Here is a 15565-nt window from a genome sequence, read left to right on the forward strand (position 1 = left end):
AAAAGTATTTTAGGCTATTAAGATACCTGCAAGAACATCCTCACTCCAGAGCTGTCGGTTATAAAGTTATAGTGTATTCTGCCTTCAAAATGGTTGGAAATCCGTCATAAATATCTCTTTCCCACATCCCCTCTATCTCCCTGGATGATTGGCTTTCTAGCAAAGCCTTCCGTAGAGGGTGTACTGTAATCCTTTTACGTTACTCCTTCAGTGCAGATTACGCAGCAAGAAATAATTAGGAGATTAATTTTCACCTGTCACTGCCAATAATAGATAACCTTGATACGGTGACAGGGCGAGGAATTTGGGGGAGAGCGGAAAAGCGTTTAACCCCGCGGTGATTGCTGCAGGGACCGGGCAGAAAATGGTTGCCAGAACATGACCTCCCTGCTCGCTGCTGGAAAGGCAGAGGCGTGCGGGGCTCTGGGCTCCTTCTCTGCCTTCGCCCGCCGCAGGATCCGCAGCGGAGCCGCACGCGCCTCGCGCTAATCAGCCCGGAGCAGCCGTCGGAGACCTTTGGAGCTCAGTCTTTTAATTCAAATGCAGTTCTGTTGCTTTTCATGATTTCAATTCCCAGTCCGACCGGTGTTCCTAGGCTGCGAGGGAAAGGAGCAAACTAATGAAGATGGCTTCATTAGGCAGAGCGTGGTTTAGCCCTTGCTTCTCTCCGGCGAATGCAGCTGAAAAAACATCCCAGAAGTGGCTGGGCTTTTGGTCTTCAGAGAAAGCGGAGCTGAGGTGGTTCTGCTCCCTTTCAAAATTAATTACTAGCTCTCATCAGGTGAGCTTAAAAATAAAACCTGTGCTCTAAGGCGCTGAAGGTAAATGGGAAGGAAAAAAAAAATCCACTCTCTCCCCCCCCACACACACATACTGGCTTCTTTTTTATTTTTTCTCTCTTTTGTGCTTAAGTTTACAATCTGTTGAAAATGTAATGGGAAACCAGCCTACAGAAAATGCCATTATTCATATCATCGTGAGCTCATTTATTTTATCTGCAATAGTAATGATAAGACAGACTGCTTGGCAATGCTGATAAGCTGAGAAATATCTTAGAGCTATTTGTAAAAGTTAAAGCAGATCTTGGTACTGAGAGATAGGGAAACTGATGAGCCTTTGGGCAATCTACAGAGCTGAAAGCTAATAAAGATTTTAATAGGAAGGCCTCATTAGGATTAGGGAGATCTATTATCTGCGATTTACACAACACAAACAGTGGGGCAACTTCAATTTTTGCTTCTTTGTTCATTAAATACTATAGCTGAATGTGAAGCCTTTTAACTGGGATCTGGATCTCTTCCTCTTCGAGGAGCCATCACCAGTTGATGGTTGATGAAAGGGGCAGCTGGTGTGGGAATGTGTTTGCCACACAGGAGCAATGCCAGCAAGCCCTCATAGCTGGGAACCAGTCACTTGTTGGAGGTACAGAAATGCAGCTGTTTGCAGGTGCCTGGGTGGTAGGGTTCTCCTTAGTGTCTTTTTTTTTCTGTTGTAAACAATATTTATAAACTTCTGGCCCTGGACAGCGTCTTTAGAAAGAAATAAACACATTGCTGTCATGCTGGTTCTCTGGATGGTGATGTGATGCTGAAATTCTGCTATGGGATAGCCTGGCCCCCCAGCTCAGCCTAGTGGAGTCATGATCATCTCATGGATGTGTTCCAGCAGAGGAGCTGTCTCCAGTGCCATTGGGGTTGCCATGGTAGGAGTGTGTGCCAGGGTGACCTGATCCAATGGTTTGGTGGTTACACACAGGACTGATTTTAGCACCATGTGCATTCTTAGACACGGGATGTAGAAAACCTCACTTTTTAAGGTTCTCCAAACACCTCATGGGCTCAGTTAATTTAATCCCTATATGGAACATGGTGTGTAAGGTGCACATGAGCTTCTGAAAGAACATCAGTTTACCCTGGTTTACAGATGTATTTAATTTTTTTTTTTCAAGGACCATCCAGGCATTTTTTGTGCTTGCACTGAGTTGTAAAGCAGGAGTAGAAGCTGTGCTGAAAAAGTCTTTGGTTTGTATTTGAGGTCCAAACCAGGTTTTAACCTGATTCTGCTAACCTGCAGGTGAAACCATTTTTACACACAGGTGATGAGATTTAATTGAACTTCTAATGCAAATGAAGGGCTCTGTTAGGTGTTATTCCTGCTGGATGTGAGGCCACATGTGTGACCATGCTTGTGTTTGGGAGCTGTCTGTTTTCTTCCCTGTGTGGAGCACACATATGTACAAGAGTCTCAGCTTCCCCCTATTTTCACAGCACAGACCCTGCTCCTCTGCTGCTGCTGGATCAGATAACCCCAGTGGTACCTACACTAACATTGCTTCCATGGAAAAGCAGTATTTGGAAAGCATGTTCTTGACCTTCAGTTGCCTTTAATATGATGCAGCAGCCAAAACCCAAAAGGGACCACAGCACCACAAGCCACAGAGAAGTCCACTCCAGACTGTAGTGTGAATTCTGCTGGTTCAAACCAGTGCTTTCATAGGGCCTATAGAGAACAATGATAGATTTAACTCCAAGTATTCCACCCTCCATGTGCCTCAGGAGCTCAGAGCAGCTGGAGCTGTAATCCCCTCCCCTTTGCCCTCGGCAGTGTGGAGACAGATGGGCAGGGCTGGGAGCCCCTCCTGCCCAGGACTGAGCTCAGTGTGGGTTGGTGCCAGCCTGTTGTACCTTGTTTGTGACCACTCACAGGTGCTGCCAGCCAGCCAGCGTGGCCTCCAGCAGAAGTAGCGCTGTTTGCACCTAACGTGTTGCTCCAGCAGGGCTGCCATTTGAGACGTTTCTAATACTTATGTTTGATATGAATGAAACTTTTTGTTTTGTCTGTAGACCGCAACGGAACTGGAGCTGACTCGTATCAGGAGTGCCTTGATAACAAGCAAGGTATGAGATCAAGTCTCTCCAACATGGGCACTTGGGACTGATTTAGCTTGGTTTCCTGCAGCTGAATTGGTTGCTGTCTCTGTCTCTCACACTCTGTCTCCCTTTTTTTTTTTCCCTTTTTTTTTTCCCCCACTGTCTCCAAGCCAATTCACTGTTAACAGTTCCATGTCAGCTAACCTTTTAGCTCAGGGTCTCATTGCACATTTGTGATAAGTCTTCTTGTTTCTAGCACCCCAAACCCTCAGCTGTTAATGGAGGAAGTGGGAAGATTGTAAAACAGAAGTAGCATGTGCACTTGCTTGCAGCTGTCTTCTTCCTCGAGGTTTAGTTGCACAGCCAAGCAGAAAAAATATTAAAGTTGAGCTAAGGGAAGGCACGTGCTAGGCTGGGTTACCTTAACACCAGACATCCTGTTATAATTCGTGTGCTGACATGCTGCCTCAGACTTGTCCAGCCTGCTGTCTTCTGCCATGCTAAAGTTGCTAAGAGCTGGAAACATCTCTTATGACTTACAAGAGAGTGATGACAGTGAAGGAGGAACCTGTTATCCTTTTGCTCTAAACCTGGAAACAAGAGTCACGTCAGTAAAAATGAAAATTGTAGAAAAAGTACCTCAGGACTTCAGTGGCAAAATCTGTATTTAGGAAAAGGGCTGGTGTGTTGTGTTCTCTTCAGATACCCTCTCTGAGAACTGCAGTCAGAAGTGCCTCTCCATTGCTGTAGCCACGTAGTGAGTGTTGAACCTTGTGGTAATCAGGGAGCATAAGCACCCTTCAGTCCAGAATATCATTCGTTACAAGCCGCAGCAAAGAGATAAGAGGAAATGCTTATCCTAACCAGGTTATAGGCATCAATTACAGGTCAACTTTTACCCTGCTGTTGACCCAGATCTGTGACAGTAGCTAGAATGATCATTTCCTGAAATTCTGATCCTTCTTGCGTAATTTTCTAAAGTGGGACCAAGAAACACAAAAAACCTGTCCCAGTTTTGGTGCTTGGTTGGGTTTGATTTTCCACAGGTGTCTCTGCTTTCAGTATCCATCAATCAGTGTTACATGTGCTTTAAGTCAAAGCTGCCATGAAGTGCATCTCCCCTTGCTTGTTGTTGGGTTTGGGAAGGGATTATTTGGGGGTGGGGGTGGGGTTTTTTGCTTGTTTTATTTCCCTTCTCGCTCTCAAAAAAATAGGCATGTTGTTTCTTTGGTGGCCTTTGTGGTCATCCTTTATTCACTATTTTTCTCTACTGACTGTAGTAAATACCTAATCATTGCTAAGCTTTCATTTCAGCAGTTACAGCTGGAAGACTAATGTGGAAGAACTGTAATCAATAATGGCAATTCTTATTAGATTAAGTGTAAAAGTCTTGTAGACCAGTGTAATTCAGGATGCTCCTTTGATAGATAATTTGTTCTTAGGAAGAACAGTTTTCTCCAGTAACATTTTTCTCGTTGGCTGGGGGAGGCTGATCCACTTGTCATTTTGTAGAAAGCAATCAAGTTTCAGATTTAAAGAAAAATGAGTATTCTCATTTTTGGAAACTAATTGCAGTCCCTTTGATGTGCCAGTTACCCTGATTTATCTGACAGGTGGTATTAAACGGCGTTATATCCATTACTTTCATTTGTCTGTTAAAACTCCAGATTTTTCTTGTAGTGTGATGGGTTTCTTTGGCTTCACTGTTAACACATGAACAAACTGTATCATTATAAGTACTTTGAATGCAGTGTGGATTGGATCTGGTTTGGGTAATTTACCATGTCCATGCTGCGTCATCACGTTTAAAGCAATAACCTTTAAGAATGCAGAGGTTTAAAGGGAAAAGTATACACAGTAGCTTGTAATCAGTCTCTTACTGACTCTGTTACATTTTGTGAGCATGCCTTAGAGTTGAATCCACCATTTGCAACAATTTACAAAATATAAAATACACAGCTGACAGTGGACCCATAATTTTGGTTGTTTTTGTTACGCTCAAAACAAAACACCACCAAAGGCTGAAAGCAGCGGTGGCTTTTTAAAAGTATTAAATCTTCAAGCTATGTGAAACACTATTGCCATGGATTCCTTTTATAACAGCATGCTTGTCTCCTAGAAATTATGCTATAATGAGGTTTGGTTTATATATTTTACCCCTCTCCTCATTAAAGTGCTATCTCTCGGAAGAAGCGCTTTGTGTTTTGAAATACTGCGCGGTTAAAACGAAGGCAGGTTTATAACGATTTAATGTACTTGGGAGCCAAGGTTTTGCAGCTTTATGGCAAAGATGTTTTAACAAAGGGCTTTATGGTAAGGGTGTGCTGTATTTTAGTCAGGCAGCTGCTCAGGGGAAAATTTTCAGTGTGAGCATGTCACAGCAGCAAGGAGAAATTCAGAGGGAAGCAGGCCTCCAAGATCCAGCTTAGCCAATATTAAGGCTTAATTCTTCACAGATTCAAGCCCTGATATTTCTTCTTTTCTTTCACCTTGTCACTAAAGAAAGACAAAGCCTTGTGCCAAATCATGTAACATCACAAGCAGGCCATTTATGCTTCCCATTTTTGTGCTCCAAGGTAGGGTGCAGGACAGCGTGCTGGGAACAGCCACAGGTGGGATTATTACACCCTCTCAGAATGGAGCTGGGTTTTCCAGCCTTGTAGCTCCAATATTTGTTATTAAAATTGTACCCTAAAAGCAAGGCATTTTCTGTGCATTTGTGGTTTGGAAGTAGAGAGGGCAGCAGTTCAGAGCAGTTGCCCGTCCACCTCAGCAGAAGACGTGTCCTGGATCTGCCTTCTTTTTCTTTCTCTGGGATACATTTAATATCCCATGGTTTCCTGAGAGCCAGGGGGTTCTGCCATGGAAAACAGGTATAAAATTACTACCAGACATAGTTGTTTCTGGAGCTTCTCACTAGGAACTCACTGTTATTGTTAATAAAACAGTGCTGGTGTAGAGGTTTAGGCAATGAAAAGCCCTTAGTGAGGGCCCTGGTGGCAGCCAGGAGATGTCACCTCTCATCCTTGAAATAGTGTGTAGAGAAATTGAAACTGATTCCAAGTGTTTCATGTTACTGTGTGTAGCACCTTCTCTTGTTCATAGTAAATGATGATTTACTTTGCTTGAGCAATCTTCTCTGTGTCCCCATGCCCTCAGGTGGGCTGGTAATGCGTTTTTTGCCCTACTGGGCTCCAGCTTTCCAAGCAGAGCTCCAGGTTCCTGCTGGAGGAACCCAATATCTGTCATTTTTCCAACTTGTCCCGAGGAGTATTTCCCCTCAGATGAATTAGCTGGCATTTTTCCAAGATGAACATGGCTCCATCTTTTTCATGGCACTATTAACTCTTTCTGTTTTTCCTCGGATGTGTTACACCACTTCCTGAGTTCAGTGCTGCTTGCTGCTGCTTGGTTTTGTTAGCTCATCTCAAGAGGGAGGATGAGTGTAATTTGGAGCAGTATCTGGGGGCCAGGAGGAGGGATGGTAAATCTTGACAGGGATCAAAATGTGGCTGCAGTTGAGCCAACTGGAGGCCCAAGTGCTCCTCCCCTGGGTTTGAGCTGTGAGTGGATCCCAGCTGGACTGCTGAGCACAGAGAGGATGTCTGCAGCATCGGGCTGGATTTCCAAGTAGTGGCCATAAACCAAAGATTTTCTCATCCTGTTTGCAGTCCCCTGAGCTGTGCAGCTCCCTGAGCTCCCAGCGTGTGTCATCCTGTATTAGTCTCGATGCAACCAATGACCTTGTTTGTGTGAGTACATTAAGCACAACATTAATAGCTAATTTGACTACTTTGGATTCAGACAGGCTGCAATCAATCACCTGAACTCTCCTGACTGCAAGTATGGTTGGATGGGATTAAGGAGAAAGGATAAAATGCCTGCTTGGGCCAAAACTCTAGGAAAAGTGCTTGTGAGCCTGTGTAGCTGATGTAACTGTAGCACTTGGTGGAAGGTTGTTCTTCACTGGAAAAAAAAAAGCTGCAAAAGTGAGAAATGTGTGGTCTTCATGAGGTTTGTTCAGCCTTCTTCCTGCCTGTCAAATACTGGCATGGTAAATGAGACCACCATGGTACAGAGGCATCTCTTGGAAGATGTTATTGGGTAAAGTTCTAAGCTGTTCCAATTTTTGGATCCCTTTTGGTCCCCAACAGGATTAGTTTCAGGATGGCAAAGATGAATTATGAAGAAGATAAATAAAAATGGCTGAGTGGCAAATAGCTGGACTGGAAGGTGCGGTTAAAATAGTTCTTTCACTGAAGATGTTATTTCCATTAAATGTTTTAAGATTTAATATTGATTTCAGTGAAATTACCCTTGAAAACAGGTTTCCTCCAAACCTTTATTTTTATATATTTGTTTTGGAACTGTTTTAGTAGGCAGAAAAATGAAACTCCAGCTTCAAACAGTTTTATGTTTTGAAATTGGCTTTTTTCACTGTATGAACAATTTTTAAAATATTATTTTTATTTGTATTCCAGTCATGCCTGTGCACTCTAGTTATGAGCTAAACGTCATTTTGCCAACCACAACGCAGGCTGGGGGGGATCAGTTTCTGCCTGAAAATGCTTTGGGCGTGTGTTTCTGATGGGCTGCATTGATTGCCAGTGCCTATTTGAAGAAAAACCCAACAACATTCTCATTTTACAATATGTTGGCTGCCTTTTTGTTTAAAGAATTATAAATAAATCAGCAGATTTTCCACAAAAACACATATGCTTTCTTCCTGATGAGCATGATGATGCACCAAGAATCCTTGCAAGAGGCCTTGAGTCTCGTTCAAGTAGAGAATAGGGCTGAGGTTGAAACTGAAATTTTAAGTAACTCTCTTCTTTAAGAAGGATGCTGGTGGAGCCTTGTTAGCAGAAGAACTGCCATTTTCTGACTATTTTTTTTTTTTTGCCAGCATGAGAACAAAGGAAGGAGGAGGCAGAATAAAAGCCTGTGTAGTGTATGTACAGAGGCTGCAGCTCTCTAGACTGGTAATGGTATCTGGAAAGGGTCCAGGCTGTTGTAAATATGAACTTTTGTCAATATTCCCCAAGCTTCTTTGGACTCTAGGGTGGGCTTTATTAGCTGAAGGTCACACCATTGTGCTGTCTCCTCTCCTGAGACCTCTGATACCTTCCTGAAAGGACAGCCCATTATCCCTGGGCTTAGAAGGCAGCTTTCTCTTCAGTGGCGCTGAAGCTGATAAGCTTAAGAGGCATATTTCATCCCCCCACTGCTGCTTTCAGGAAACAAACAGTGTTTATCATTCCTGATTAATTCCAGTTGAACAAAAAAATAAAATAGAAGGCATGTGTGTGTGCACACGTGCACAGGGACACAGAGCTGAATTTTTTTTTTTTTTTTTTTTTTTGAGGCTGTTCTTGTGTAAGGTCAGCTCACAGCCAGCAGTGTCTGGAGCTTTGCTTTTCCTGGGTGCTGTGTCCAAGGATGGATTTAGTAACATGAGAGAATCCTGGGCTGCAATCAGTGTGAGGAGAAAGGGGTGGGAATGGGAATGGGGTAGCAGCAGCCTGAGCATCAAGGTTGGAATTGATTTGTGGCAATTAAGCATTAAGGTCTGCGAGAGCAGGCCCACCCGCCGGGAGATTGGCTTTCCATCACCTGGGGAAGATGAATGGCCCCAGAAGAAAAAGGGGCAGGGATTTTGTACTCAGCTACCTGAAAAGAATCGTAAAACCGCCATATCTCGCTTTGGTGTCTTGCAGCCCTTTTTATCACAGCTGAATCCCTTTGCTGGGAGTTGTATGCAAGCGAGTTGGAAGATAAAAATGCTAGTTGCTGCTGCTCTTTCTCCATTTCTCTCTTTGGCTCTGGCTTGAAAATTGCTAGGAGATGTTTTACTGACTTTCTTGTTAGTCCTCTCTCACTAGGACCATGTTCCATATGTGGCTCTCAGTTTCTTGGGGTTATTTTTTTCCCCTTGTACAGAGATTCAGGGTGTGGAATTAAAAACAATGAATAACACGTGCAACAAATAACACATTGCTGATGCAGTATGTAAAGCACCCAGGTGACATGTCCCAGTGGCTGGGTGTGCTGTGTGCTCCTCTCCAGCATGCCCTTGATGGGCAAGACACCTCAGCTGGCTGTGCATCTCGAGGTTTTCAAGTGGAAAATGAGAGTATTGGCACTATCCACAGTCCTTTTCGTTTGGATGAGCATGTAGCTGCAGCCCAAGTCAGGTCTTTTGGTCACAGCCCAAGTTGGGTCACAGATCATCTAAGTAATGTATGTTACATCAATTTTTTATTTTACTTCCAGCATAGGCTGTGTTTGAACCAGATTCTTGGTACTGAGGTTACAACTGGCTTCATTTCCTTTGCCAGAACAGAGATGGAACAAAATTAAAAAACAATTTTCCAAAGCTATATTTACTTTTTACCAGTGAGGACCATATTTAAAGATGGATTTTGGTATTATGGCTCCAGCGCTAATGTAAACAGGGTCTGATGGGAGAGGCTGTAAAATAATAGGGCTATTGGTCATGTTTGGGGAAAAAGAAATTTCCGTAGTACATTTCAGACTGGAATAGCTCTGAAGGTTTGGCTGGCCAAACCCAACTAGCATTTCTGATTTAAAACTGCTATAGTAGCATGCAGTGGAATGATGGGCCACTAGCAGCATTTTTTCAAAGGTGAATACACAAGCCTTTGTGAATTGGGGCACTTACTTTTGTGAATTGGGTTAAACTTGTCATTCTTCACATGAAATAGAATACACTTGAGTTTTAGATGAGAGCCTCCTTAGATATACTGCAGACGCCTTTCTAAGGGCAAAGTAGATTTGAGGAAGATAGTTATCTAGTAATCTTAGTGAAAGCTGCATATATGGTTCTTTCTCCAGATGGGTTAACATGGTGGAAAGATTTTAATCAGTCCAGTCGTGCACCACAGACTGCAGTAGCATATGTACTTGCTTGGACCCCGAGTTTAGTGATAAGTGAAATGTTAATATGTGCTTGGCAGAGCAAGCTCTTAATTTCCCTTAAAATGGAGGGGGCAGAAATGATCTCATCAGACAAGATGTCTTTGGGCTACTGCCCACTGTTAGGTATGTCCTAGACAGGGTTTATTTACTCGGTGTGGGCAGATTATTTCCCTTTCCCTCCCTAAATCTGGCCTGCGGTAACTGTTAGCAAAAGAGCTTTCCACCTCCTGTATTGCAGGAAGCGTTTGAGCTCTTGTTGAAATATGAAGCTCCCTTCCTTTATTAAAATTAAGAACCACTTTCTCACATGGCAGAGTGATAATAAAGACTGAAATTGGATCTATAACTTCATGAAAAGAAAAAGAATTTTTTAAGACAAATCATGCATGGTAATACCTTCATTGTTCTCTTGCTCTGTTCTTTGTATTGCTTAACTCCCTGCAAACAAAGAACCCATAACTGGAATTGTAAAAGTAATCCAGGCATTTAAGTCAAAACTCAAAAGGCCCTTGGGAATCTCATGCAAAGGTGTGCCCTCGAAATGGTGGTTTGTGAATTGTCTGAGCAGGTTTGAACATCCTGGCCCTGAGGAAATCTATGGGAATTTTGCCTCTGACTTCAGAGGGGTCAGGATTCCAGCCTTGGTGCTTTGTACGCGCTGCCAGGCATTGAGCAGAGCCGTCTTTCAGCCTTTGAGAGAGTCTGACTCCCTCCTCACTGGCAGGCGGGAGATTTTCTACTCGGTTGCACTTGTGAATTCTAGTTAAGGGAATTGCTTTTGGTCCCTCCATCTTTGTCACTTACTTAAACAAACATGCAAACTGGAAACATGCACTTGCTCGAGCTTCAGCGGCGAGGGCCTCCTTGAGATCTGCTGTTACTGATCTAGAACTTAAACTGATGGAGAAAGTGGCCTTAAGGTGAGGTTGAGTTGTGCTTAAATGAAACCAATTGGGCAGAGAGATGAGAAATGTTATTTGTACTTGCCATTCAGATGTCTGAACCCAGCTAGTTTGAAGTATGAAGGTTCAGACCCTGAGCTTGAACACAGAGCAGTAGGGAGGTTGTAAATTGAAGCAATGAGTATTTCTTCAGCAGATTATTGCAAAATAATGGGGGTTTGAAAATACGGGTCTATCTAGGGTCAACGTCACTGGGAAAGAAAGGTACTTGAATAAACAGTGAGGGAATTAGTCTGAAATTTGCATGCAGACTCCGATAACCAGGGCCCTTTAAAACCCACGTGGACATGGATTTGGCCCTGTTGAGGAGGAGACAGAGCCACAGAACCTCTCCCAGCCCCTCCCACTTCAGTGACTGATCAGATGTCTCATCCCTGCCAGGGTATTTGAGCAAACCAGTGCTTTGTCTGGCTCTGACTGTTGTGAGCATGGACATTATCTTCCTCTGTCATGTCACAGTCCAGGGAGAGGAGGAGGGAATTACCAGAGTTGGAGGGAATTTCCCCAATGTCTCCAGTCTTCAACATTCATGGTGTAGTGGCCAATGACATCATCTGTTCCTTAAGAGCTGCTGTTTATGAAATAAGCTCTGTATTTAATGAAAAACAAAACCCAAAGGAACCATATTCCTCAGAAACAGGATCCACGGCTCCAAGATAATTGGCATGCTTTAGTTGCCTCATCCTAGTTCTCCATCAGGAGAAAAAGTTAAGGACAAATAACTAGAGAAAACTTTCTAAGCTTTCAGCAACAATATCCCACAGACTGCTGTTCATTCAGAGTAATCCCACAAAGCTGAACAACTTGGTTTATAGCAAACTTGTTTTTAATTAATGCTCCTAAAGTAAGGTCAAAAATGTGAATTGTGTGTCACTCGTGTTGCTCTCAGTAGTTGGAGGGGGAGTTGGAAGGGTACATCCCAGGTACATCATAAGAGCTTATTTAGACTTCCCTGCCAGTCAGGATCACAGAAATGTTGCAGTGGCACAAAGATTGGCTGTAACTCTTCCATGTTCAGCTGTGATGGAATGTGCAAAAGCTTGAAAATTTCTTGAAGGTGCCTGGAGAGGCCTGGCCGTTGTGTCAGCAGGAGCATGCATTGAAAGCTGCTCAAGAGAGGGACATTTCTTAGAATAGTTGGCAAAAAGTAACAATCACAGCCCAGTATGAACAATTAGAGAACATTAGAAGTAAATGGTTAATTTTTCCCTACTTTTCTTGCCCAAAAAAGAAGCTTGATTGTTCCTTACTGTAGCTTCGTCTTGAGGGCTTTCCTTAATGAGCCATCTCCTTCTGTCCAGTATGGAAAGAGAAACAAAAGAGTTAGAGACCTTCCTTTGTCTCCATGTGATTCTAATCTGATTCATTCATTCCTAATCATTTTGAAGGATTATAAAAGCAAAACCATTTAAATCTTGGTCCTTACCTCTTTTCTTTCTCTCCCAAACATCATCATTTGTTCTTTTATCGTGTTGCATTTCTTTACCCGTGAATCAGCTGCCTTTTCATTTTTCCTCTCTGTAACAAAAGTCGGGCGGGGAGGGAGGGAGCGATGGGAGCGCTGCTTCCTTTGATTCGTTCTGCTCACAAGTGTTCCTTGGCCTTTCATACCCAGGAGTGGATGCGGCTCTTGAGCAAATTGGACCTACTTGTTTGCTGGCCTAGGCCATCTTGTTATCCAGCCAGCTGTGTTTTGATCTTGGAGGGCCATTTGAAGATTAAATTGAGACATCTTTTGTTACTATTAAGTGCAGTAATTAAATCAGCTCAGTGTTATTTAAGTGTGGAAAATGTCGCTTTGCTGGCCCATGGGTGTCTGAAGTTGCCATTAGACAGCTGTGTTGCTTCCAGTGCTAATGATGAAGAGGTAGGAGAAAAGAGCCAAGTGCTCTCTAAATAATTTTCAACTCTTTCTGGGTTATGCTGGATCTCCTCCCCACCTTTTTGTGTGACATTTCTCCTCAATCCATGAAGAACAAGGTTTTTGAGAGGGAACTCGAGCTCTGTTGGGTGGAGAGCTGGCAGCGAGTGCCCAGTCCTGAGCGGAGGGGTGGAACGGTGTGGGTGAAACGTGCTGAGTTCTCTGGATGGCAGCTGCTGCCCCATCTCTGAGTTTGCTCTGTGAACAACAGAGAAGCTGACCTAGCAGGGTGGATCTAATAAATGAGCAAAGTTGATGCCTCCCCCCGTTCCTCTGTGGTGGGAGTCTGCTGGTCAGGTCAAGCACGGTGAGTAGGTTTGTTCCCGTGAGGGTCACTAATACAGCGTGCTGGTGAGGACTGGACTGGCTGTGAAGGGGTGGCACCGGGGAGATGAGAACTGTGGCTCAGGCCAGGGCTGGTATCATTCAGAGGTTACCTGGGGCTTACTGGGGCAGGTCACCTGCCCTTCCCCGGCCCCCTTTGCCTGCTGCTTGCTGAGCAGATTGCTTTGAGAGAAGCGGCTGGAGGTGATGATTGGCAGCAGGGAGCAGAGCAGACAGATGCTGGAAGAGAAAGTGAGATCCTCAGTGGGAAAGGCAGCTCTTCGGAGGTCGGGTATGTTTTAATGCCGGGTTAAGTTGCACAGCAATATTGTCTCATTGCTACTGGCAGCACTGATCACTTGAGCCTTGCCTTACCCTTCCTGTGCTGTCCTTTAGAGCCCTGTCTTGCCTCCCTTGTGCAGCTGAACATTCTCCTTGCTGCTCCCACAGTGAAATCCAGCAGCTCTTGCTCATTGATGGGGGAGCAGCCACCAGACTCAGCCGTGGCCCGTTCCGCTGCCTGTGCCCGCCGAGGCGGAGCGTGCTGCTCCTGCCAGCCCACGGCTGCTCCCTGCCAGCCCACGGCTGCTCCTGCCTGCCCATGGCTGCTCCTGCCTGCCCACGGCTGCTCCCTGCCAGCCCACGGCTGCTCCCTGCCAGCCCACGGCTGCTCCCTGCCTGCCCACGCTCCCAGCCTTCCTGTGCTGCTCCCTGCCAGCCCTCCTCCTCCTGAGCCCCCTCATTAGCCTGTCCTCCCGGATGTACCCAGCTCTGGGCTCCCATCCCCAGTAATTGCCCAGCAACATCTATTTGCGTTGCTTTTTACGCCGCCGTGTTTTATGGAGGGGGGAAGTGTGTTTGCACTTCGCGAGTGTTTCTGAGCTGTGGCAAGGGCAGAAGAATTGGCAGATGGGTGGGGATGAGAGAATCAGGAGCGTGATGAATCTGTTTTTCTTACCTTGTTTAAAATTGGCTGTTAAAATTCAGCAGCCGCACCTCCGATCAGCCTAATGGTGTCTGCCATGTTGCGAATACACAGTCATTAGTTGGTCCAATTCATGCATGCTGAGGTAGGAGGGTGATGTGAATGCAAAGGAGCTGGAGAGAATGGGAGCTGGGGGGGCAGGGGAAGGAGGGGGAGAAGCTTGGTAATACAGTGACAATGAAACATACGGTAGTCACACTGGAAAACTTTCTCCTTCATTAGCAGGGATCTGTTGAGTTTCTGCTCACATTAGGGTAATTAACACAAGTACAGATTGTTGAACATCTGTGCAGTTTAACTATATGGCCGGTTCCCAGGCTTTAAACAGGGCTGTGAGGAGCCAAATGCAAAGCAGTATGAAAAGCCCACACACTATTCATTTTACTGAAATTAGCATTTCTGGATGAAAGCTGGTGTTGCACGTCGGCTATAAATTTTCTCTGGTCTGTTGCCAGGTTGGCTAATGATCTGAGGTTAGTGTTTGTTAAAAAAAATTTTAAAATTTGTTACTTTTAATATTCTAGAGGGGAAGTTTCTTAAACGGCAAAACAAAAAGCAGGCAAAACAAAGCATATGGGTATATTATATGTAATGTTCTTCTAATCTTTTTCCAGTGGAAGCTCAGGAAGGAATTGCTGGTTCAGCCTCTCTCAGAGGCTCTTGGGTCCATGAAACTACCAAGGGTTTTTTAGTATTTCAGACCAAACTGCAGTTTTAATTTTCTAGCCTTGTAAATACCTGGGAGGCTCTGCTTACTGTGTGTGTAGATACAAGCTGTGTAAATGAAATGCAGAATTCTGTGTGCAGGATGGTGACTACACAGGTACTGCTTCTCCAGGCATCACCATATATAAATGATGTGACAGTGGACAGTCTTCTGCAGTGGTTGTTCAGAGAGTGTTGTGCTGCTGTGGCATCTCAAACCTTTCTCCTTGCTCCCCTTTTGACCTTGCCCAGCTGAGAGCACAGATTTTTTTCCACAGGTAGAATTAAGTGTTCAAGGCCGGGCTGGATGGGGCTTTGAACAGTGTGGTCTAGTGGAAGATGTCCCTGCCCATGGTAAAGGGACTGAAACTAAATGGGTTTTCAAATCCCTTCCAACCCAAACCATTCTATGTTTCTATGAGTTGCTGTGAGGTGGACAGCCCATCTAGCTGGGACAACAATTAGTGTGCCGTGTGTGCCAGGAAATTTTGTCTTAATGGAGAAAACTTTGTGTGAAGATAAAAAGCCTACCAATGTGCATAAAAAGAATACTCCTCATTAAGCACTATTTTGTCCCTGCTGTTTTCACTAAGTAAAAAAAAATTCTGTTCATAGTGGAGATTTTTTTAAATGTAATCCCTGTGGGCTGATGTGAACAGAGCTGACCTTTGAAACAGTACTTAAATTTTAAAAGGTTTGTATATTTTTTTGTTTAATTGGGAAAGGAAGGGGCTGGGTGTCTTGGAGGAAGTGTTATTCTTACCCAGAGTGAGTGATTTGATCCTTGAGTTCACCCCCAGCTCCTGCTCTGTAATGGCTTGTGTTCCAGCCCAGAGTTTAGTTTGGCATCACTTGAAAT

General features: G+C 44.3%; 1 protein-coding gene across 20 annotated transcripts in view; it reads left to right on the plus strand.

The window, feature by feature from the left end:
• FBRSL1 (fibrosin like 1) overlaps window positions 1-15565 on the plus strand; it is a 499827-nt gene that overhangs the window by 403277 nt on the left and 80985 nt on the right. For 14 of the 20 annotated variants that reach the window (XM_063415667.1, XM_063415668.1, XM_063415674.1 and 11 more), the window contains one exon: window positions 2844-2897. The exons of the other annotated variants lie outside the window; for them this stretch is intronic. In XM_063415667.1, coding sequence (XP_063271737.1) covers window positions 2844-2897 — 54 coding nt within the window. The remainder of the gene's footprint in view (window positions 1-2843; window positions 2898-15565) is intronic. 20 annotated transcript variants of the gene reach the window in all.

Source organism: Prinia subflava, chromosome 19 (assembly GCF_021018805.1).
Source record: "Prinia subflava isolate CZ2003 ecotype Zambia chromosome 19, Cam_Psub_1.2, whole genome shotgun sequence".
Taxonomy (NCBI): Eukaryota; Metazoa; Chordata; class Aves; order Passeriformes; family Cisticolidae; genus Prinia; species Prinia subflava.